Here is a 24,881-nt window from a genome sequence, read left to right as displayed (position 1 = left end):
GAAGAAACAATATGCATATGCATTGTCTATTGCATTGTTACCTCGGTGTTTCAGGTTATTGTTAAAGATTGTTTTTTTTTTTGCAGGTTTTTAATAACTGGGTAACTGTTGCACGGATGCGTGTGTGTCTACGTCCTGGCAAGCCGTGATCATGTGACTGAGTGGATATAAACACTGGGTGACATCATCTGTTGACTTGCTCTCTGGATTCCGTCTGGAAAACAATTGCTGCAATTCTCTCTCCTCATGGCGACCGACAGTGAACGCCTGGCTTCCTTCGAAGCGGCACACTATGACCAATACGAATATTACAACCTTGTGGAATACTCCTGTCATGCTCGGGGTAAAGGGAGAACAAAGAAGGAAATCGAGCTGAACACGAATCGCCATTGCCCTGCTGGCCACGAGAGGAAGATCACTGAGAAATACCACAACACCGAGATCAACCGCAAGACCCCAAAGATCGCCTCTTGTTGAAATATGTACAGGTACGATACGTCAGTGCTGCAATATTGGTGTTTTGGAGTGCAGTTCAACAGTGCTAAATATGTATGGACAACTATAAACACTGTAGGCCTATAACATCCCGTTATTAACCGTGTTAAAACGTTAGGTGACACTTGCCTCTAAGGTAAATTCCTCTTGTGACTCATATTTGTGAATGCAAAATCCGAAACGTAATAACCCGTTAGTGTGAACAGGACTTTGAATCGTCGAGGCCTACCGCCTATTCGGAGTAGGCCAAAGCATATCATAGCTTGTCAATTATGTTTCCACCGTTTATCTGCAGGGAATTTCAACAGATATTAATTAAAAAACAGATAGCCTACAAAGCCAGCAGACATCCTCCCGTGATATAATTAATAATAGGTAAATAATAATAGTTATAACTTTACACGCGACAAAGGATTGTGTGTGGTTTAGGAAATGTGAATTCCATTGCAACTCTGCACGGTTTATTTTTGCCCAACAAAACAATTGTCATTTATTTATCGATTTAGATTGAAGGCTTATGTGTTTTCCTCTATATCCCATGCAGATCCCTGTTGTGTTTCCAAAGTTGACCATGGCCCAAGGTTTTCCGCTTCCCTGTGTTGTTGACCCAGATAAGATGTTGTGACGCCCCGGACGGCTCTACACGAAATACTCCTGTCTACATTCTGCCCCTGTTAACTAGACCTCCCCTCCAGTTACAGCAGCGTGGAAGTAGTTCGGTTGAGTTATAGTGTGTGTGTGTGTGTGTGTGTGTGTGTGTGTGTGTGTGTGTGTGTGTGTGTGTGTGTGTGTGTGTGTGTGTGTGTGTGTGTGTGTGTGTGTGTGTGTGTGTGTGTGTGTGTGTGTGTGCGCGCGTGCAAGAGAATAGAAGCTATATATATATCAATACAGACGTACAATTGTTGTGTACGATGACAGTAGATGCATATAATGATTTAATAAAAATATATAATAAAATAACAGAAAGCTAAATTCGTTTTTTTGTGTATGGATATTGGAATAAATATTGCATATTTGGATCTAAACTATAGCTATGTCACATTTTAATATAAAGTATTTTATCATATATATTTTTTGAACTTGGTTTAAATGTAAAGACATCTCTCACATCGCATTCACCAAAAATGTTATTACTTATAGTTGCTTCCATATGGCATATTCGAGACTTACATATTAACTTTTCAACTTTCTACTTTTCACCTAAAGCCAATTCAGAACATTCTGAAATGTCTTGGTTTATTTGCTATATTTATTATTTGCTGTACAGCATAACTGTCAGATTTGTCTTCTTTCTAGGACAGTCTATTCAATAATGTCTTACATCTTCAGAGTAGTAGCATATATTTTCCTTTATATATTTTTTGTTACTCTGACCAAATGCATACAGCTTCTAAGCTCGTATTATTATATTATTATTATTTATTTTATTTTTTCCCCCGAAGAACATGAACATGAACACCCAATCTATTTGCCAATGTATTTTTTTTTTTTTTTTTTACTTTTACACACACACGAAATTGACAGGAAATCGAACAAGCATTCCCGGACTTTTACTTTGAAAAAATTGTATTGGCGGATGTTATTTTTTTTTACCGATCTCAAACCATCGGACTGATCGGGAAGTGGCGCATCTTCTACTATAGGAAAAAATACAATTTAATATATAAATATAAATATACTATCCACCTCAACATGCAGATATGCAATGTTTGCAGCGACGAGCCATCAAAATATCGATGCCCAACCTGTCAAATCAGATAGTAAGTACCTTTAGTCATGGTCCAGCCCGAGCTAGATAACCGAGCTAATTCAAGTGATGGCTTTTAAGGCTCAACTTTTGGCAGTTTCATGTTATATATGCTATATATTTATATGAGCTTTTAAGGAAAATTATACTGTACCCAACGAGTAACTTAAGCGGAATAGACCACTCTCTAACCACGTGTCTCTGTTTGGTGTTACGTTATTACGGTCCGTAAATCACGTAAAGGTGAAACGTTCCGGCTGCTGTAAAATCGTTACTCACGTTTTGTTACTGATCAAATGTTGCCAGACAGCTACACCTTACATAAGTTATAACCATTATGACACCACAAGGAAGTTTCAGTGTACGTTATGTTGTTAATATAATATAACATGCCAGGGCAGTTACAATGCAACGAGAGTCGCTTTGTTGACAACGCTCCTACTAAAACTAATGACTTGTTTTTTTGTTTTCTTCATTCACTAAGTTGTTCGCTTGGCTGCTACAAGACACATAAGGGTAAGTATTCCTAATATCTATTTCCAATAAAGCGCTTTTTTTTTTTTACCATGAGTTACATTACAATCAAAGTACTACTACTACGGACGGACCCATAACGGAGGTGTTCCTTTTAATCCAAAACGTGCCTTCTAAACATGTAGTTCTCTTTTCAGACAGTTGCATTCGTGTTGAGCGGCCAGCCCCCGTTGTCCCTCAAGCAAACACAGACGGTATGGAAAGTCTTGGAGGTCTTCAACGTGGAATTGACAAGTTCATGTTCAGTGGCCATGATAAACCTCTACATTTTTATAATTGATTTAATTACAAAGACTACTACGTACGTACAGTTCTTTGCTCTTTACAGAGTGTGTGAGGTTTCTCTGGTCTCCATGTAAAGTAATATATGATGTAATATGGATCCATCTGTCAAACACATTGCGACTATTGATAAGAAATACCACATATATAATATATATATACCACATATGTTAATATATACTTTCGGCCCTTAACCAGACACATTTTGACAGTACTTTCCTTTTCGTCTCCGTAGAACCGTGGAACGTGGATGACATCCTCCAGAAGGAAGAGGATTATATCGACAAAGTTCCCTTGCAGAAACTTCAACTGCTGAGTAAGTGTGTGTGGAATGACCTGAATGAAGATAGACCACACGAGATAGGAGACGGCATGAGATTAGCATCGACACGACACAAACAAACGCGTGATAAGTCCCGTCGTCTGAAAAGGAAAATGTGAATTATCAAAACCCGTCACGACATTTCCGTTTCAATGCGGTTTCAGATCACAAATCAAAAAACAAAAACACACACAATGTAGTTTCAACCTGTTTAGCTGTAGCTCACGAGACAGAGACAAGCTGCCCCCCTATGCTATCACTTTGGTTCGGGACACAAAGTGTACGGACTAAAGGATGATTCATTTCAAGGGCTGTCCAGCTTATTACTGATCATTGATTCAGGAACATATGGTTAGAATCTAGAATCTAGTTAGAAGTTAGAATCTTCTATTTGCACTTTTATTTTTTAGTATTTTTTATTATTTGAAGCACTAAGGAAGCACTTTAAAAACTTAAATGACTTTAAAACTACTTTGTTGAATGATGAGGTGCGGTGTGTGTGCTGTGTGATTGTTGCAGTGTGTCTGTGAATTGTGTGTGTTGGTTGATTGTGCAGTATGCCTGCTGCTTATGTTTGTTGATTGTGTCCCTGAAGCTACTGTAATGCGCCCCTTTTAAATCGCCCCTTGGGGGACAAATAAAGTGCTTTGAAGAAGTTGAAAGTTGAATTAATCTCTAATAACAAATGACCGTTACCTGCAGCAGCCCTGGCTGCCAGTTTAAGCAAAAGAAAGTTCAAAGACTAGAGAAGAAGTGTATTTGTTAGGGGTGTGCATCTCTCCAATAAAAGACGATTCGACGCGTATCTCGATACACGGGGGTACGATACGATTCAGGAACGATACATTTTTAAAATGGAACGATTCGATTCAGAAGATTCGCATCTTTTAAATCAAAATCGATTTTTCCGATTCAAATCGCTTTTTTGTTACACCCCTAATAATAACAATAATGACCGTTACCTGCTGCAGCCCTGGCTGCCAGTGAAGGGCTTCAACCCTGTGACCTGTGCTCCTCTCCAGGCCGGTCGGAGGAGCTCAAAGGCCTCCTGCGGAACCCCCACCTGCGCCAGCTGCTGCGCTCCATCGACGCGGCGGCGAGTAAAGACGACGCCATGAGGGCCGCCATGCAGGAGCCGCTGTTTGTCGAGTTCTCGGACGAGTGTCTGAAGGTCGTGGAAGAAGAAGACGACCGACCAGACCCGTCGAGACCGAGGGCCGCTGCCGCCGCCGCCGGAGAGTTCTAGACGTTTTGTTTTGTGTAGTTTTTTTTTTGTGTATTTGATTCATTTTGTCATTCGTTGGTCTGTGTTTTCTTTATGTAATGTAATAACTGAATTAATAAATATTTTTAAAAAATATATCCATAATGCCATGTGGGGAAAAAACGAATTAACTGCAGTCGTACTAACTGCACAACTAGAACTGTTATTACAACTAGAACATGTGTGTCAAGGAGTTCAAAAGTCTAAATGGAGTCTAACATGCACACCATTATCTGATTGACAACAAACAAATATATTCAAACTTAATCACTTTAACTATTTGTTTAACTCTTCACTTTATTTATAAAATGGTGTATAGTCAGTTATTCTTTGATAAAACACAATCGACATAATAATCAAAGTTTGGTCACGTGATTCTCACAATGAGTTTACTCTCAAGATGGAAATGATTGCCACCACGAGCAACCCTTACAAGTTATAAAATCATCTCAGATTGTGTTTACTTGGTTTGATGATAAAAAAAGCAATTAATCAACAAGTAAAGTTCTTTAACTTAAAAACTGATCTAATGAACCTCAACAAACAATCATGTAATGCATTTTTCTGGAGGTTGGTATATATTACATGCAACTCTGTACTTTGTAGTGTGAAAAGCCCTTGTGAGTCCTTTTTGGTGTTCATATCTGCAGTAGAACCTGCACCTGAATATAGAATATAGACATTTAGCTTCAACAACAAAGAATTCAAATAAATATGAAGGCCAATCAAATTGCATCTCAATATAAAGGAAGGCACTTGCATAAGGCTGATAAGTCCCTTTAAAGGCAACCACAAATAACATGCATTACATTAAAGGTGCAATAAGAAAAACGCTATGGCAAGACCTTACTTCCGGGTTTAAGCAATGGACTAAGGACCCTGTCTAACATGTCCCTTCATTTTGTGCATTGCCGATACAATAAAACTTTTGGCAGCAATGGTGTGTGGGATTTGATATTTGAGCACATGCTGAAAATCATGCTTATTTCATCATTTTCAGCATGATTCAGAATCCAAATGGGCTTGAAACTCTTGTGATACTGTTGGTTCTCATGACGAAAGAAAATACCTTTGGCAAAAAAAAATAGAAAAAAAAGTAATCAAGAACAGTATCCTGAATCATTTGCACGGCGTGGAACCTCAAAAAGTGCAGCAAAGTTTTAGCAGTAGAAAGTTTCCCTGTGATTTCAGTCTGATCTTAAGACAGCAGCGTTTCCATTCGTTTGTTCAAGTAGTTATAATTTCAGCTTGTCTTGTGAGTGTTTAGTGTACAGTGACCTCTGGTGTGTGATCCACAGTCAAACGCGTTACAACGTTTTCTCCAGTAGGATCTGGTTGAACCCCGTCACGCCGTCTCTCCTCAGGTGTGGAAGGATGTCAGCGTAGAGCAGAGGAGATCTCTGGTAGTGGAGCTTCACGGATCCCTGCAAAGCAACACAGTCGTTTTAAACCATGAACCCATAAAAATAAACAGATAAAACATATGAGAGAGAATCACCAATGACACAATGTGTATTCAGCAACAACCAGTGCATGGTGTCTGACCCGGGGCTGAGCTCTGATGGAGGCGACCCCGTGCTGGTACTGGTTGGTCTCCACCTTGTAGTCTCCTCTGGAGGAGGAGGAAGAGGAGGGGGAGGAGGAGGAGGAGGAGGAGGGCAGGTCGAGGCAGGCCAACACCGACACCATCTTCTGGAAGCCCTTGGCCGTCAGAGACAGACTGACGGAGGGCGCCGAGGCCAGCGCCAGGCCCATTGGCCAGCCGCGCACCGTGACCGGGCCCTGGAGGCTGGAGAGCTGCACGGGGCCCATCGCCCACACCGCCGGCAGCAGCCCGGGCGTCTCCGTCTCCCCAAAGTCCTCGGCGTCGTCCAGCTCCACCTCGGCTAGGGCGTCCATTGAAACCTGCGTCGGGGAAAAACGACCCGCGGCGTTAGAACTGATTTTCTTTGGGGGGGGCTTTCTGTCCAAACAAGGTTGTTCTTTTTTTTTTTTTAATGGACCGGACAGGGAAGGTGGACGGGGAAAGGGAAGGACCTGTAATTGTAGGACCGAAGGTTGGAAATTAACCTGGCTGTCACTAAAAAAGGTATATTGCCTATTTTACTAGAGCGCTACCCAGACTTGTCTTGGGAACTTGTGGCCAAACACTGCGTGGAATTATGGGGTGTGAGCAATAAAGAAGGGATCGTCCCACACAAAGACAAAGTTACGTTTGTGCCGTCAAAACAATACACACAGACAAGGGACCTCATGAAAGCATTTTTAGTAGGCTGTTATTTTGTGTGTGTGGGGGTGGGGGGGGGGGGGGGGGCAGGGGAGATAGTGACTCACCCTCCATCTCCTCCAGGCGGTCTGGATGACCCTGGCGGCCCCCTGCCACCTGCGGACCGCCCGCCTGACCAGCCACGAGCGCACCCCTGCAGGGAGGGACACCACAACACACGTCAGCCTCACGGGCCCCCGGGGAGGGCCCCCCACACACACACACACACACACACACACACACACACACACACACACACAACACCGCGTTCTGTTGACACAGGTGCAGCGTTCCCCCCACAGAGCAGCAGGGGAAAGAGTGTCGGGGAAGGAAACACATTTTAAGGGCTTTTATTGAAATCACTCACTGGGGAAATTAGAAAGGAAAAGTGTGGGGGTAGGTGATGGAACAATCTGGTACAGTTATAAACAATAGCGAGAGTAAAGAGATGAAAACTGCTTTTTCTGCTGAAACTGGCCCTACTAACCTACAGTGTTCCACCTTCATCTAGCATGTAATAATGAGAACAACGATTGTGGGTTTTATATATCTTTGTGTGTGAGGGTGACTTGGTTTTATATATCATTGTTTGTGAGGGTGAGTTGGTTTGATACATCATTGTTTGTGAGGGTGAGTTGGTTTGATACATCATTGTTTGTGAGGGTGAGTTGGTTTGATACATCATTGTTTGTGAGGGTGAGTTGGTTTGATACATCATTGTTTGTGAGGGTGAGTTGGTTTGATACATCATTGTTTGTGAGGGTGAGTTGGTTTGATACATCATTGTTTGTGAGGGTGAGTTGGTTTGATACATCATTGTTTGTGAGGGTGAGTTGGTTTGATACATCATTGTTTGTGAGGGTGAGTTGGTTTGATACATCATTGTTTGTGAGGGTGAGTTGGTTTGATACATCATTGTTTGTGAGGGTGAGTTGGTTTGATACATCATTGTTTGTGAGGGTGAGTTGGTTTGATACATCATTGTTTGTGAGGGTGAGTTGGTTTGATACATCATTGTTTGTGAGGGTGAGTTGGTTTGATACATCATTGTTTGTGAGGGTGAGTTGGTTTGATACATCATTGTTTGTGAGGGTGAGTTGGTTTCACATATGATTGTGTGTGCGGGTTGAGTTGATTAATGAATGAACCCAAATTAAGGGGCTCATTCTAAAAGGGGGGGGGATCATGTTACGGTTAACCTGAGAACGCGCGTGCACCGACCCAGTTCAGCCATCACCTGCTAACCAGCTTAGAGAAGTTAAAACATCACCACCACAGCCCCCGTGCGTCTGCGGCGTTAGCTCTGAGCTCCGCCAGCACGACCCCCCCCCTGGCCCCCCGGCCCCCCCCCGGCCAGGTGTCATGGACCCCCTTACCGGCTTGGATCAGCACGGCGGCGCGGCCCCTGGCACGCCGTCGACGGAGCTGGTGCCGCCGCCAGCAGCACTGGATGAGGAAGGCCTTCTGGGACAGGATCCGCCTCCTCTGGTCCTCCAGAAGCTCCAGCTGTGGAGGGCAGCTTACGGTCAGGGTCCGTAGTCATCAGGACTCTCTGTGTGACTCAGAGGAACTGAAGTGAACCTCGGACTCAAAGGGACTCAAAAGAGTGAGACATGGGAGTGAGTTACCAAGGCTCTGACACAGACTCTCAGCGATGAGTAGGACCAGGACAGGAGGAGTGAGAGAAGTGACTATTTAGACCTTTAATGATAAATCGAAAGTTTGAGGACGTTTGTACAGTTATTCCAAAGTATATACCCAACATTTGACCCAACATTAGAATATTATTAATGATTAAAGGAGTAAATAATACAGCTATCTGCATACAGTATATACATTCATACAAAGTATATGTTCTCAATCAAGCACGTCACGCTAAACCAGTCTCACCCTGTACTGGGTGAGGAAGGTGTGTGTGTAAACCAGTCTGACCATGCAGTGGGTGAGGAAGGTGTGTGTGTAAACCAGTCTGACCATGTACTGGGTGATGAAGGCCTTGGTCTTCCCACAATGCACCAGGGGTCCGTGGGCCTGGCTCTCCTCTCGGTACCCGGGCCCAGTGGACCGGCGGCTGAGCGCCTCTCTCACGACGCCGTCCACGGCGGTCCTCAGGAGGGCGTTATGACCGGGCTCAGCGTCTGGAGAGAAGGAACGGGTTCGACAAAAGCAAAAGCAAAGCCACTTATACTATGAATATTGTGCACATTTGTGAACGGTTGATGTTGGTGATCACGGCAAATCAAGAGAAATGGTGAATGGTGCAGGGTTACATTACACGTTTAGCAGATGTATTAGGACTGCTGCATGGTTTTTTTTATTTAAAAAAAAATCCCAGGTGTTAAACTTAAATTACATTTCCTTACGGATTAACAAAGCAGTGTACAGTACTCGGGGATTCCTGAACAAATGTACTCAGTACTCAGATTCCCTTGTATTGTTTGGCGTGTGGAAACCTTAAGAACTCAAAACAATGGATTTACAAAATAAAAAACTAAAACCCATGCCTGGATCTAGCAAACAAACACGCAAGAATTTGCCACAAAGTGCCGAGGAAACATTGATGAGTTGATGGAAACCGTCTGTGAGGATCCAGCAGCGCCACATGCATTTACCTCAAGGGTTCTACAGAGGAGGGGAGAGACTTGTGATGAAAGTTCTGATCTTATGAAGCAGATTGAAATGTCCCAAGAGTAGAGGAGAGAATGAGCATCAAACGAAATAAGGAATCGATCAGCGAACGGTGAAAGGAGAGACTTGCGGACCTGAAGAGAGGAAATAAAGCTAATCTCTAGTCCCCTCTAGTAGTAAGAAAAGACAGAATTAAACATGAATAAAATGTATTTTAAACACAGAACCTACCTTTACTATGAACCAGTTGCTTGATCTGTGAGGAACTGGAACTGGAAGGGGAACCGGAAATCAGCCCGTAGCGTTGAAGGAACCCACGGAACGGAATTCTGTTGAGTAGAACAGAACGGAACGCTCTCGTTTGTTTGTTTGTTTGTTGGAACGCTGCGTTCGGATCAGACCCAGCCGCGGACACCTCACCTTATGGGGAAGCCTGCAGCACTGATGTGTATGGTCTCCACAATCCCACAGGCCTCCAGCTGCAGGATGACCTGCAGTCAGACAGACAGTAGAGGGTCAGACACGATATGACCTCGCTGTGTATAGCGCGCCATGGTCACAGTGGTGAGGAGGGGGTTTGACCGCCACTGAAAAGGTTCTTGGTTTAATAACCTTTAGGTATCACTTAGCCAGATGCCAATAAGTAATTTGATATTAGTAATTAATGAGCAGACGGGAGTACCATCTGCTCCTTAATTACTCATCACTGTACGTCGTCTTGGATAACGGCTTCTGATGAATATCATTTCATGTTATATGATAGTATACAAACTGTGTGGTGTAAGTGTACAGTGGAGCAACAGTTCCACTGTACATGTCAGACTACACATATAAACAATAAAGCATCAGGCTTGTGAAAAACAGCATAACCTTTCATTATCCTGGTAGTAAAACAAACAACAGCACCACCTACCTCCCTCTTGTGGAAGGTGAGGGGCTTACAGTCGGCGTTGGGTTTGATGCAGCGGGTGTAGTGAGGAGTGGTGCTGTGCAGGATCTTCATCAGGCTCTCCAGAGAGTTCTGCAGCCCCGGCAGAGACCACAAGGATCAGTTTGAGACATGACCCGACACACTCCTTAAATCAAGCAACTTATCCTGTAAAGCAGGCAGGAAGTAACTAGATGATTCATGACAGGAGAAGATGTTTTTTAAGTTGTTTTGTTTAAAGACAGAGTGGGAAGCTATGGCTTTTTCCATTCCATAGGGCTGGGAATTCCAGATACCCAATCTGGCAACAACACTGGGATTATCTCTCACCTTGAACTTGGCGACCACGGTCACCACCTTACTGAGCCCCCGTGGGGCCGTGACCTCTGGCCCCTGGTCCCCGTCCCCGAAGACGTGGCCCAGCAGGGGGTTCCCCGACGCCCGGAGCAGGGCGAGGATCTCCGGAGGCACCGGGTCCTAACGGCCCCCGAGAGGACGACAAGCGACAGGAGACGTCAGCCTCAGACCTTTGACCTTTGAGCTTTTAGGGCACGGCAAGGCGACTTTATTTGAAATAGCACTTTTCACTTTTCATTACACAAGGCAGACTGACTCAAAGTGAAGAAAGAGGAAGAAAATAATAATAATAGATAAGTAAAATTAAAAAAAAGAGGAAAATAGATGGAGGAAAATAAAGGCAAAGTTAACAAAGTGTTTTAGAAAGTGCGACGTATTTAAGATCAGATCAACAGTCTCTGTGGTGTGGCCCGCGTCGGGACTGCAGCCCGGCCTAAAGGAACTCTAACCCGGACAGAGCTCTGGGTTGGGTTTCTAACTCGTCACTTCACCATCACTTCAGCAGGCGGTACTCAGACACGTCGTTCAGGAGCGGTCATTGGGTGAGTCACCTGGCTGAGCCCCTACTCTATCCCGCCCTGCTGATAAACGCGTCTGATAATAAAGAACTTCTGCCTTCTTATGTTTTAGGGCAGCCAGACGATGAGTCGAGTATGGGAAAATCATATTCACGGTCAATATTGATATTACGATTATTCAAACGATTATTTTTAGAGTTTGAACACATGATTTATTCTGCATTTCTCTCCAAAAAAACACTGAGAACTTCCCAGAACTTCCCCTTAAAAAAAAATATATATATATATATACACACAAAATGGCAGTCTATCCAGCAGCTTCATCAATCTCTACGAAACATTTAATGAATAAAACAAACATACTAACAAATACAAACAAAAAAAATAATAATAATATCATTGCAACTCGATTATATTCGTTCGTGTGGAGATCGTTTGACCGGGAAAAAAAACAAAACACAAAATGACGATCAAAATGAGCCCAAGTGCTGCTCAGCCGCGGCCCTACCTTGTTCTTCTCCGTCATGCCGTGGATCTGGTAGGTGACGGGGCCGGCGTAGTGCCTGAGGGTGAAGTGCGGCTCCTGGCTGAACTGGTCCCAGCTGATGCTGCCGTGGTGGTCGGGGCCCAGTTCCTTCCGCAGGCGCGCGCCGAACTTCCCGTCGTCCGACGCCCGGTTCAGACGGCTCTCCTGATTGAGGAGAGACAGAATTCCAGGTGTGCACGTCGAGGAAAACGACTAGAGAGTGGGAATTTTCGGCCAAGGAGCCACCAAATGTTTTGTGCTGGAAAATGATCCATATGTTTGTACAACCGTGTCAGAAATAATTATGTTTCGATCACGGTAATTTAGAGATCATTTATGTACACGTTACATTTTAGGTATATGTGTATTCCATCAAATATATATACTAGGGCTGCTTGATTATGGAAAAAATCATAATCACGATTATTTTTGGTCAATATTGAAATCTCGATTATTCAAACGATTATTTTTGAGTTTGAAAACATGACGCATTTATTCATAATTTCTCTCCAAAAAAAAAACACTTTGTAAATGAGAACTTTGAAATTTCCCCTTAAAAATATACACAGAATGGTCAAATAGAAAATAAATTCCAGATATGAATCCAGCTGTTCTGCAATTTCTATTAAAAAAAAATTAAAAAATTAAATTGTTTCAACTCGATTATATTAGTTTGGTGATCGTTTCACTCTGAAATCGAAATCGCGATCAAAATTCGATTAATCGCCCAGCCCTAATATATACCTGGAGTTCTCGCCTGAGCACAACTTGAACAACTTGCTCAGCGAGTCACTCTGGGAACGAGCGACATACTCACTCCCCGATTCCCCCTGGCCCAGAACACTGACCAATCACAGCGGTGTATCTGATGTTTTAATTTAATTATTTTAACAAATTTTTCCGACGGGGGATTAATAAAGTTGTATCGTATCGTATATAGGCGGGGCCAAAAGCGTTGCTGTTTTACCGACCGGATACGGCAAGAGTCTTATCTATTGGTTAGCTCCGCTGGTCTGGATACGTCACCCCTTGTGTTCTTCTGATTGGTCGGAGTGTTATCCAATTGCGTGCAGTGATATTTTCAAATGCATGCTTGGTTCCGCCCCTCGAGTCGGGTCGTTTTCATTACTCGTTGCCAGACCCTACAGCTTTCTAGACGTGGCTCTGGATTTCCAGGCTATCAAATATACACAACATATGCACTATTTTTTTTGCCCCCTGCTTGAGACCGACTTATGAATCCCGACCCAGTTTGAAAACCACTGGGGGGAGACGAAGACAGCGTTGTGCAAGTTCACACTTCACATGAACTAGTTCAAAGTCAAGTTCATACAAAAGAAAATGAATAAATTCACGTTCACCAATTCAGTTTTGAACTAGTTCATGTTCAGTTCATTAACAGTTTTTTTTAGAAACCAAAGAAAAACTGTGGGAGTGAGTATTCTGTGCTTATCTTCTAAAATGAATCATCTCCATTACCTGCTGCCCATCACTACAATCTCAGATTGTTGTGGATATTATTTGTACACCTGTTTCATTCATCACCACTAAGGCAGTAACTCTATTTAAACATAAACACGTCATCTGGACCCAAGCATCAATTCAGAACGTCACAAAATCTGACCTAGTTCAAGTTCAAGTTCTTTAGTTAAAAATAATATTTTTAACTAAGAACTTGAACTTGAACTAGGTCAGGTCACTAGTTCAAGTTCAAGTTCTTTAGTTAAAAATAATATTTTTAACTTAAGAACTTGAACTAGGTCAGACTGAACTTAACATAATATGTAAAGTTCTGAACTTAACATAATATGTTAAGTTCAGTTCAAAGTTCACAGAAAAATGAACTTGTTCAATGAACTAGTTAGTTTGAACTAGTTCGTTGAACAACACTGGATGAAGACGGGGTCACCTGACCACGGGGTCACCTGACCTCATTGAGCAGAGGGAAGATGCCTGTGGGGGTCCCCTCGATCAGGTCCAGGCAGCTCTGGTTGTCCTGGTAACTGACGAAGGACCACTCCAGCCCCTCGGACACGTACTCCTCCTGGGGGGGGGGGGGGGGGGGGACACAGGCGGGAACTCATGAATGAGGAGCCAATCAGATACAGGTACGCGTGTGACGCCCAATCAGATGCAGCAGATGAGAGCTTGATGTCCAGTTTGTTAAGCTCATGTGTAGTACGCGTCTCCAAAAACTAAATAAATGAGCTGTTCATACCTTCTGTATAAAATAAATCTTTATAGCAAGTTATAAAAAAAAAAAAAAAAAGGCAGAAGTCAAGGCTCTACTCAAGCTCTAATCCAAGCATTCAGAGGGGAATACGATCATTATATTGTTTAGAATTGTTACCGGTAAACTACAGTGGAATCATACATTTTCACATTACAGATAGGCAAGGCAACTTTATTTATAACGCACTTTTCATACACAAGGCAGACTCAAAGTGCTTTACATATAAACATTGTCATACAATAAAAGTAAATAATAGATAAGTAAAAAAAAAGTAAAATAGATAGAAAATAAAGGCAAAGTTTAAAAAAAAAGCATTTTAGATTATTTTTAGCATTTTAGTGCAATGTATTTAAGATCAACAGCCTCTGATACCCACGTCGGGACTCCGACCCGACCTAAAGGAACTGGGTCCTTACCCACGTCAGATAGAACAAATTTGCCCCGGGTTAAGATCTACGGCTGGCAACTGCAATGACTGCAGTTATCACTAGCCGTTCCCAGCTACTATAAGAAACATCCTCATATAGTCGGACCGCTGGATCTGGTTCCACGGAGACCCGCTGGACGCTCACCTGCTGGGCCCGGAGGTAGTGGGAGACAAAGTGCTGCTGCAGCTTCTCGTTGGCGTAGTTGATGCAGAGCTGCTCCAGGTTGTTCCTCTGGAAACACTCGAAGCCGTAGACGTCCAGCAGGCCTGGAGGGAACCGAGGGGGGGGGGGGGGGGGGGGGACACACGGGCAGGTCACGGCTGAGAATAGCCAGGCAATACCTGGCCCGACAGAAACCATGTGCGACGGCGGGATGTTGTACTGTACCTATGAAATTGCACCAGGTGGAGTCGTCCGCACACATGCTGTGGTTTATGAACACGGTCAGCCACTCAAACAAGCTGTGAGACAGAAAAAAAAGACCAGACAGGATTACGACAAAAGCGGTGACAAGACAACGGCTTTTGCTGGACGTCAGCGTCAGCAGAGATGTTAGATGTGACGGCTAACTCGATGCTTTATATCATAAAGGACAACAACAAGCCCCCTGCATGCCCCGAGCCCTCTCCTCTTCCACACAAGCATTTACATTTAGGCCATTACGCGGACGCTTTTATCCAAAGCGACTTACAACGGTCACACACACATTCACAAACCGACGGAGGCAGAGTCGACCATGCAAGGCGACAGCCAGCTTGTCGGGTGCAGCCAGGGTGAGGGCGTCTCGCTCAGGGACACCTCCACACTCCCGGCTAGGAGGAGGAACCGGGGGGATCCAACCAGCAACCTTGCGGTTACACTTTGCCTTTATTTTCTCACTTTCTAAAATTTCATTTTTATTAACTCTGCCTTTCTAAAATGTTTTTTTTTAACTTTGCCTTTATTTTCTATCTATTTTACTTTTTACTTATCTATTATTTTCTTTTATTGTATGACAATGTTTATATGTGAAGCACTTTGAGTCTGCCTTGTGTATGAAAAGTGCGTTATAAATAAAGTTGCCTTGCTTTGCCTTGCCTTACAAGTGCCCCCCCCGCTCTACCTCCTGGGCAAAATCCCAGTCTCAAATCTCCACCACACGCCCCACCACAGCCACGCCTCTTCAGCAGCGCTGCTACTCACTGAGCGTAGATGACCTTGGCCAGGCAGTCCCTCCGGACCCCACACTCGGAGAGGGAGCAGGGCTTCAGGATGCTGTGTCTCCCGGCCACCAGAGTCCTCACCGCCAGGCAGGCCTGCAGCTCCGCGGCCGGGACCCCCAGCAGCCCGGCGGCCCTGTGCAGGGACTCTGCAGACCAGACAACTTTATTAATCCCCCGTGGGCAGGGGCGGAGTGGCCGTCGGGACGATCGGGAGTTTTCCCGGTCGGCCGGTCGGCCACCGAGGTCAGGTGGACCAGCCCTCTACTCGACCCCCCCCCCCCCCGTCAACAATCGCGACCGTAACAGCGCTCATCCGCGATCCCCCCCCCCGCCCGTCAACAATCGCAATCGCTACGCCACTGGGCTGGTGGTGGGCCGTCAGAATTCTCCTGGTGGCTTTTAGTGCCCCACTCCGCCCCTGCCCGTGGGAGAAAATGTGCTTGTTTGTTTGTTGCAGTAGCCCAGCAGCAGCAGTAGAAGAAGAACACGGGATAATAATAATAAATAATATACAATGCAATAAGAATACAAAGTACTACTACAAACAAAAGTAGACGCCGAGGGAAAATGCTCAACGAAATGCTAAAAAAGTAAGGAGACGACAAGACAAACAGAACAAACAACGACAAATACGGCAAACTAAATAGACGGTATATAAATAGTATAAATTATAAAAAGTGTAAAGTATAAAGTGTAAATTGGAACACCCAAGGTCGGAGAAACGTTAAGGACCACGCCGAGGTCGTGGAGGAGATGGAAGACCTCGATGGAAGACTCGCCTTTGGATTGGCCCTCCAGGACGCACGGTTCCGTCTCTTTCACCGGAGGGTCAAAGGTCATGTTCCCCAACTGCAGAATCCCTGCCAGTATCTGCGGTCATGATGAGTTACGTTGAAAGTCAGGCAAAATCATCATCGATGTGTTGTTATAACTAATAAGGTCGTTATACAGTCGTGATAAAACCTAAAAATCGTACCCTGAATATTTCCGCCTGTTTCTCGGACTTGATTCCCAGGTGAGACATCGCCTCTACGGTCTCCTGAAAACAGTCCTCTGGAAGGAAGTGAAAGACAGACTTTAGTTACAAACTAGATCGTTAACAAAACCAGAATATACTGCAAGAACGAATGCGAACATGATAATACATGAACGAAGCAGGCAGTTACCCTCCAGTGTCTTCTGTGCTCTGGGAAGCCAGTTAAAGCTTTGACCATTGGCCATCTTCCACTCCTCCTTCTGCTCGCTGGAAGCTCCTTTCATCATCTGCCATCGACCAAAGAGTTCAGTATGTCCACATTCACTTACTGCAAAACCCCATCGGGAAATGGGTGATGCAATAAGCCTAACTAGGGGTGTAAATCGGAGCCTTCATGACGATTCAAAGTTCAAAGTTCAAGTTCAAAGTTCAAAGTGTACTTTATTGTCAATCGTACCATGCAACACGTAATTACACAGAGAATCGAAATTGCGTTTCCCCATACTCCAAAATGTGCAAAAAGTAATATTTGTAACACACAACATATAACATAAAAGTGCAAAAAGACAGCAACAATAGACACAACAACACAACAAGACAACAACAATAGACACAACAAATTTGATTCGATATCGATTTCTTAAGCCAACGATTCGATTATTTTCGATACTTCAGAATTCCCCACGATACGATCAGTTAATATAATATCTGTCAAATAAATCAACAAAGAAAATAATCCTTTGCCTTTTATTGAGAATACAGAAACAGTATTCTATACACACTTAAGTGCTTACTGTGCAGGTCTAGTACGGCAATTAGCCTATTCACTGTAAAAAAAATAAATAATAATAATTGTCTGCTTTATAATCGATTCATCGATACAAAACCGATTAATATTTACACCCCTAAGCCTAACTAGCACAACCGACTCCTATGGTCCATGCAAGATAATGTTGCTATGCAACCACTTGTGACCAGTGACCCTATGGGTGTACTTTCCCCACAGGGGAACCGTGCGTTCCTCTGTGCCCTCACCTGGTAGAAGATGTGGAAGTTCCTCTCGTTGGCTGGCTGGCAGGCCACCCGGGTCTTCTCCAGGAGGTACGTTTGGACGGACGCCCCCACCAAAAAGTGAGACCTTCACGAGCACAGACGGAGATGCACCAGAAGACCCAGAGTTAATGATAGAAAAACGTATCCTCCTCACGATGATAATGATGATGATGATGATCATCATCATCATCATCATCATCATCATAATAATCTACACAGCATGTTTCGTTGCAATGTAAAAATGTGCTTAAAAAAAAATACAATCATAAAACAGAGCAATTTACTTCATACTTTAAAAAGTGGATTCACTTTGTAACGCCCCAAAGGCCTGATTTTGTTTTCACTGATCGCTGATCGTCATTTCACAAACAGACTACTCCCCAACTGTTTTACTGTTTCTTTCTACTTTAATTTTATTTCTTATTTCTTCTTATTGTGTCTGTGTGTGTGTGTGCTTTTGAGAGACTTTTTTCAAATGTGTACTATTCATGTCATAATGGTGGAGCACACACAGAAACTACGATGAATGATGTGGAAATGTTTGACACTAAAAACTCAAACACAAATAAAAACACACCCCAGTGTGGAGCACATCCTAAAAACAGCAGGGCAGCCTCAGTCACAAACAACAACCTCAACGTCATTCAAAGCGATTTAGAAGTGAAAGGGAAGACAGTGAGGGGTCCGCAGACGGGGGGGGGGGGTGAGGAGGAGTACCTGTCCAGCTGCAGTTGGATGTACTTCCCAAAGCGGCTGCTGTTGTGGTTACGCAGCGTGCAGGCGTTGCCTACGTACGCACGGGAGAAGAATCCCCCATCAGTGACCCTCCTCAGAAGGTGAACGTATACCACTCCGTATCCGTAATCCCACTCCGTGACTAACGGAGACCCGCCTCGAGCATTCGCAGTTCTCCGTCGGGATGACGGATACGCAGTACGCAATTCGCCGCCCGATCGATCTTATATGCTGACTACTCCTCATGTAAATAGTGTTGAGAATAAACTTCCAAAGCTTTTCAAATCTTATTTGGTGTTTTATCGGTCCTTAAATGTGAAAAGTAAACAATGTACAAAATAAATAAAGGTGCAAAGTCAACCGGGGGAAAGTGATTCCGGAAATGATTTTGTTAGAGGACCAATCACAGCCCTTTGCCGTCTCCGTCCGTCTCCGTTGCCTCGACGAATAGTTTAAAAAAAATATTGGATGCGCACGTATCCGCCGGGCTCTCCGTCGACGGAGAGCCCGGCGGAGACCCTCTCCGTAGCTCTACGTACAGCACTCTGCGGAGTGGTATAAACGAGAAGTCCTCACCGAAGGCCTCCATGATGGGGTTGGAGTCCAGAACTCTCTTCTCAATCCGGTCGACGGCGTCCTGGCTCTTCAGCGAGGAGGAGGAGGAGGAGGAGGAGGAGGAGGAGGCCGCCACCGTAGCGTAGTACTTCATCAGGCACCTGGACGTCCACGTCTGGTCCGGCGAGACGTCAAAATGTTTTAGTTGTGGAGTCACTCAACGCCAGGAAACTTTAGGCTTTGAATAACCATCACTAGGGCTGCTGCTCGATTATGGAAAAAAAATCATAATCACGATTATTTTGGTCAATATTGAAATCTCGATTATTCAAACGATTATTTTTGAGTTTGAAAACGTGATGCGTTTATTCATAATTTCTCTCCAAAAAAAAAAAAACACTTTGTAAATGAGAACTTCGAAATTTCCCCTTAAAAATATACACAAAATGGTCAAATAGAAAATAAAGTCCAGATATGAATCCAGCTGTTCTGCAATTTCTATTAAAAAAATAATAATAATAAATAAAAAAAATTTAATTGTTTCAACTCGATTATATTAGTTTGGTGATCGTTTCACTCTGAAATCGAAATCGCGATCAAAATTCGATTAATCGCCCAGCCCTAACCATCACTAACAGCACCACATCCAGTTATTTATGTGGATCTGTAGCTACGTAGATTGAGTCATGCTGACCATGATCAAAAAGCGAAAACACACTAAGAAATCAACCACAACATCACCGCATCTCATTTCAAAACTCATGGCAAGCCCTTTACACACAACTCCACCTACTGTAATTCATCACTTATGACACACAACCAAAACATGAACGGTAAATGGTCCTCATTTATAAAGCGCTTTTATCCAAAGCGCTTCACAGTGTTGACAGACATTCACCCATTCATTCATGCACACATTCACACACCCACGGCGGAGTCGACCACGCAGGGCGACAGCCAGCGGGTCAGGGAGCAGTCAGGGTGAGGGCGTCTCGCTCAGGGACACCACAACGACACTCAGCTAGGAGGAGGAGGAGCCGGGGATCGAACCAGCAACCTTGCGGTTACCAGGCAACCCGCTCTACCTCCTGAGCCAATGCCGCCCCCTAATGCTGCATCTCATTTCAAAACCTCATGACTCATGGCTTTACACACAACTCCTCCGACCTACTGTAATTCATCACTTATGACACACACAACCGAAACACGGGTGGACGCCGTACCTTTCCTGCCCCACTCTCCCCGCTGACCACCAGGGACTGGTTCACTGGCTCCAGCTCACCCTGCACATTCCTGTAGGCCTCCTCCGCCACCATGAAGATATGAGGCTTGGACTCCTGCGGAGAACAGAACAGAAGAGCATTTTTCTAATAAACGCCCTGGTGCATTATGGGTGATTATATTTTCTTTTTTTTTGTTCAGCCAGCGGGTCAGGAGCAGTGAGGGTGAGGGCGTCTCTCTCGCTCAGGGACACCTCCACACTCCGCTAGGAGGAGGAGCCGGGGATCGAACTAGCGACCTTCTGGTTGAGGTCGACCTGCTCTACCTCCTGAGCTGAGCCAAACTCCAACAAAAAAAACAAACACACACGATAAGAAGAAAGTAAACAAACAAAAATGTATTTTATTATGTTTTAATATATGGCAGGCACAAGGATGAGTGTGAATCAAGTGCCAGTTGAAGACCCAACTGTCTGTCTGAGTGAGTGAGTGAGTGAGTGAGTGAGTGAGTGAGTGAGTGAGTGAGTGAGTGAGTGAGTGAGTGAGTGAGTGAGTGAGTGAGTGAGTGAGTGAGTGAGTGAGTGAGTGAGTGAGTGAGTGAGTGAGTGCGTGCGTGCGTGCGTGCGTGCGTGCGTGCGTGCGTGTGTCTGCGTACGTGCGTGCGTGCGCGTGTGCGTGCGTGCGTGCGTGTATGCGTATGTGTCTGAGTGCGTGCGTGCGTGCGTGCGTCCGTGCGGTACCTGGGGCTGGGGCGCGCGGTGGTACTCCCTCATCACGTCCAGGGAGTAGAGGTCTGGGACGGGCTGGAAGGGGTTCAGGGCCACCAGGGTGCAGCCGGCGTGGGTGTAGAACACCTGGGCACCGTACCGGGCCTGCAGGCATTTCAGCACTGGAGCACAAAACACAATGTCATGGTAACGGGCCTCGTTTATATAAAGGGTCCTCGTTTATATAAAGCGCTTTTATCCAAAGCGCTCTACAGTGTTGACTGACATTCACCCGTTCATGCACACATTCACACACCGACGGCGGAGTCGACCACGCAGGGAGACAGCCAGCGGGTCAGGGAGCAGTCAGGGTGAGGGCGTCTCGCTCAGGGACACACTCTGCTAGGAGGAGGAGCCGGGGATCGAACCAGTGTAACAGGGTGTAATATCCCTTTAATTATAATTACACAAAATTGCCTTTTACAGTTGTATTACCTGAAGTTTAGCTTTCCAGCTGCCTTATGTTCCCCTTTCTATTTGATTTTGTTCTATGGTTTAGCTCCACCTCCTTCTGTAATCCTTCTGTGTATATGTGGCCTATATGTATGTATTGTATGTACCTGTACTGTTATTATTGTAAAGCAGCTTTATATGACAGCATGGAGTCACAAATTTCCTTCAAGGACAATAAAGTGTATCTTAATCTTAATCTGTACTTTTATTCTGATTCTCTTGGGAAGAGGTGTGTGCATTTATTTCCCCCCATTTTGTGATCAAATCTTAAACCATCTTATAGTTAACCATTCTTTATATTAATTATTTTGGCTATACATTGTTTAATGGAAGTGTCATGTAAATATCAATGCATAGATTGCAGTGTTTTGGAACTGTGTTTGGAACTGACTTTATCTTTATTTACGATATGCTAGCATGCACCTGACCTTTGTGTAATGATGCTAGTACCCCTCCCCCTCTGTGTACAGAAGTTGGGAGGATGGTTTAAGGGCACTTTCTCAAAAGGAAGCCGTTGTTTTTATCTTTATCTTCAGCGGCAAACAATAAATGGACGTCGGATTTCCCCGAGTCCAGACTGAGATCCTGGGTCACGTCTCTACTTAATAAAAAAATACACAACGCAGATTCAGCCGGGGATCGAACCAGCAACCTTGCGGTTACCAGCCGACCCGCTCTACCTCCTGAGCTGATGCCGCCGCCATGCCCCGCAATGTCAGCATGTTTGAAAGACCAGACACAATCACAACTGAGGAAGCTTAATGTGTGTATACTTTGACACGTTCTCGCAGAAACTTTCCGAAATAACAGCAAGAGGAGGATTGCCAGGAACGGCGACAGAGGGCCAGTTATTAGGGGGTTTGACGGTGCAGGTGAAACGTGTCCACAGTCTCATTTCGGGCCATATACTTTGTTATCACATTTTAGCTGTTGACATTTTGACAGACTGGTGTTCTGTGGTGTGTGACATCTTTGGAGCCGTCGTTATTCACGCGTTAAAGGATGTGGTTGTTGTGCCTGCAGGTTTTTATCTGGGTAAATACACGGCTCCTGGTGCCCATCAAGGTGGAATGAGGTTAGACGTGTGACTCAGAAAGTACTTGAATTTTTCCATTGCACTGCAGTCTCTGCCTATCTAAAGTAGTGGATAATAATAATAAACAATATTTGGACGGCACCTTTTGAATAAGTTTAGAAAGTGCTTTAGCGTGTACAATAAAAGAGTAAAAGTGGAAGTCGTGGAGAGGGTGACACGCAATTTAAAATAAAAGGGGAAAAGGTTACTTCCAAAAGGTTAATTCCAGTCATTTGCTTTTTTGCCACTTTGGTTTTGACATGCAGCTTACAGTCACACCGAGAGTCAAACGCACATGCTTCCTGTGATCACATGATCCAGTACGCAAATAAAACCACGTGCAAGATGTCTTTGGGAGTTTACTCAAACTCGCCATAACGGATCCACATCCACTGTGACCTACATGAGACAAGCTGCTTAACGGCAGTGCACAGCTGTTTAGTGACAGTATTATAGCGACATCAATTTAAAAAAAAAAATTGAAATAGAAGAAGCAGGTTGGTTCCAGATGTGAAACAGTCCGTTCCTTGTTGACTGAGTTTAAAACGGTAATGACTGTGCTTACGCTCAGTATTCATATCTGAAAACCCAAATTACAAGATGTCGATTTAACATTTGGTCTTTAAACAGACACTTTTATCTTTAAACAAACACTTATTTAGCTCATTTTCACATTCATCTTCAACGTGTGCCATAACTTTTAGACATTTAGGGGAAGCTTTTCTTTTAAGACACATGTCATCAATGAGCAGGTTGGGGTCAGGGGTCCGCATCTGGAGGAACACATACGGTAAGTCTGCAGACAGAGGACTGAGCATCCACACCTGTACCTGCAGCCACACTCAGCACCGTTGCCGCGGCGCTGTGCTACTCACCCGTAGTGGGAGTCACCGGGTTGACTTTGGTCAGGTCGTCGTACGTGTGGAGCTGGTCTTCGTCGATGAGGAAGGCCCGGAGGTCCCCCTCCAGAGAGTCATTCAGAGAGGGAGGCGGAGAGGCCTTACCCGCTCTTTTCACCTACAAACAAACAAACAAACAAACAAGAATATCAGGAGGAGGAGGAGGAGAGGGGGACTGGACGAAGGACCCAGCGTTATGTGATACCTCATCTATTACATGAACATATCAGACGTTTTAAAGCTTGATTTACTATGACGTGTTCGTATCCGTGATGTTTTGAATGAACAAGGGAGTTAAAATCAAAACGGTATCATTCTGTACAGTAATTAATCCAACCTATAACTTATTCCATGCTGCCAACACAAATCCCAAAACCCGAAAGAAGATAAGGGGGAAATATTGTGGGTGTTTTTTCTTTTTTCAGAACAAATGAAATAACTTTTGATTCAATAATCCCGTGTGACTGTGAGCTAGGACCTGCGTTTTCCTGCAAACATGACCTGACCTGAGGACTGTCAATAGTCCAGAGTCAGTACTCACAATAAATAGTTGGAGTGGCCAACTAGTCCAGCAGCTTAGCACCACATGCATAGCGACAAGGATAATATTGTGATATACTATGACATTATCAAGAGTCACCGTGCAACAAGCTGTAGCCGGTTACAGCCGTCCAGGTAAACAATGTACACATCTTATCAGCGATGAGATTAAATGAATCGGAAGAGAGTGCTGCTAACCCCAAGACGCGCTAATGTTAGCCTCGGGTTAACTTTGAACCAACTTGTTGTACATCACAAACGTTAAACACGTCAAAGTATGGGACATCTCATCCCTTTGTTCAGCCAATTGCACATTTCTCAACATCAATATGTTTTTGACACAAGTCACGAACATGTACCTTTTTAAACGATCCATGTCCACCGGTTTCTGCACGTCTGCTCTTCTTAGAAGTCATGGATTCAGGAGTTTGGGAAACCTTTTGACTTATCTTTTCTCAACTAACTCCGGATCATGAAGTACATTTAAAAAACAATGCCTGGTTTCCGTGAACAAGACAAACACAAACACCCATACACCATGATGACACTATTCCGCCATTAAAAGAGAAAAGAAAAAATTCCACAGCTACTGTCAAAATTTCCAGAAGGACAAACACAGACAAGACCCCGCAAGCTGCGCCCTTCTGCCCCAGCCCGCGACTATCATACCTGCTGCCCGCCCTTTTGGTGACGTCTTCACGACACGCCCACATTACAGGGTCCAGCCTATGGGTCCAGCGACCGGTCCCGCCCTCTTTAGTGACGTATTCAAGACACGCCCACATTACAGGGTCCAGCGACCGGTCCCGCCCTCTTTAGTGACGTCTTCATGTCACTCAAAATTGTAACTACTTAAAAAGTGTAGTTTAGTGAAATTC

The 24,881-nt window shown here is 44.3% G+C and overlaps 3 protein-coding genes across 3 annotated transcripts; 2 read left to right on the top strand and 1 right to left on the bottom strand.

The window, feature by feature from the left end:
* The first annotated feature begins 183 nt into the window (after positions 1–183).
* Positions 184–1,473, top strand: LOC311354551 (nuclear protein 1-like). Its single transcript, XM_084474353.1, has 2 exons — positions 184–488; positions 1,040–1,473. The coding sequence occupies exon 1, from the start codon at positions 247–249 to the stop codon at positions 475–477; it is 231 nt and encodes a 76-aa protein (XP_084330479.1). The 5' UTR covers positions 184–246; the 3' UTR covers positions 478–488; positions 1,040–1,473.
* Positions 1,474–2,117: 644 nt separating this feature from the next.
* On the top strand, positions 2,118–4,626 carry znhit3 (zinc finger, HIT-type containing 3; the record flags this gene model as incomplete). The annotated part of the gene is made up of 5 exons (XM_084473623.1): positions 2,118–2,255; positions 2,727–2,758; positions 2,914–2,970; positions 3,294–3,374; positions 4,403–4,626. The coding sequence occupies exons 1-5, from the start codon at positions 2,188–2,190 to the stop codon at positions 4,624–4,626; spliced, it is 462 nt and encodes a 153-aa protein (XP_084329749.1). The 5' UTR covers positions 2,118–2,187.
* Positions 4,627–4,954: 328 nt separating this feature from the next.
* myo19 (myosin XIX) lies at positions 4,955–24,643 on the bottom strand. The gene is made up of 24 exons (XM_084474355.1): positions 24,363–24,643; positions 23,440–23,581; positions 21,010–21,158; positions 20,273–20,386; positions 19,071–19,224; positions 18,477–18,546; positions 17,742–17,844; positions 16,897–16,993; positions 16,707–16,783; positions 16,510–16,600; positions 15,711–15,876; positions 14,916–14,989; positions 14,673–14,794; positions 13,798–13,911; positions 11,850–12,032; positions 10,797–10,943; positions 10,452–10,559; positions 9,959–10,029; positions 9,770–9,867; positions 8,885–9,048; positions 8,287–8,416; positions 6,979–7,064; positions 6,190–6,549; positions 4,955–6,068 (listed from the first exon to the last, which is right to left on the bottom strand). The coding sequence occupies exons 1-24, from the start codon at positions 24,417–24,419 to the stop codon at positions 5,952–5,954; spliced, it is 2,994 nt and encodes a 997-aa protein (XP_084330481.1). The 5' UTR covers positions 24,420–24,643; the 3' UTR covers positions 4,955–5,951.
* Positions 24,644–24,881: the final 238 nt, after the last annotated feature.

Source organism: Micromesistius poutassou (assembly GCF_964030765.1).
Source record: "Micromesistius poutassou genome assembly, chromosome: 10".
NCBI lineage: Eukaryota > Metazoa > Chordata > Actinopteri > Gadiformes > Gadidae > Micromesistius > Micromesistius poutassou.
The sequence above is the reverse complement of the archived record's forward strand: the minus strand, read 5'-3'. Positions and strand labels throughout refer to the sequence as shown.

Bases quoted from the DNA above. Each gene is read 5' to 3' on its own strand.
- LOC311354551 (XM_084474353.1), top strand. From the start codon at position 247: ATGGCGACCGACAGTGAACGCCTGGCTTCCTTCGAAGCGGCACACTAT.
- myo19 (XM_084474355.1), bottom strand. From the start codon at position 24,419: ATGACTTCTAAGAAGAGCAGACGTGCAGAAACCGGTGGACATGGATCG. The intron at 14,795-14,915 runs GTACAGTACAAC...GGTTCCCTCCAG, and splicing joins CACCTGGTGCAATTTCATAG to GCCTGCTGGACGTCTACGGC. The intron at 10,560-10,796 runs GTGAGAGATAAT...CCGGGGCTGCAG, and splicing joins CCGTGGTCGCCAAGTTCAAG to AACTCTCTGGAGAGCCTGAT.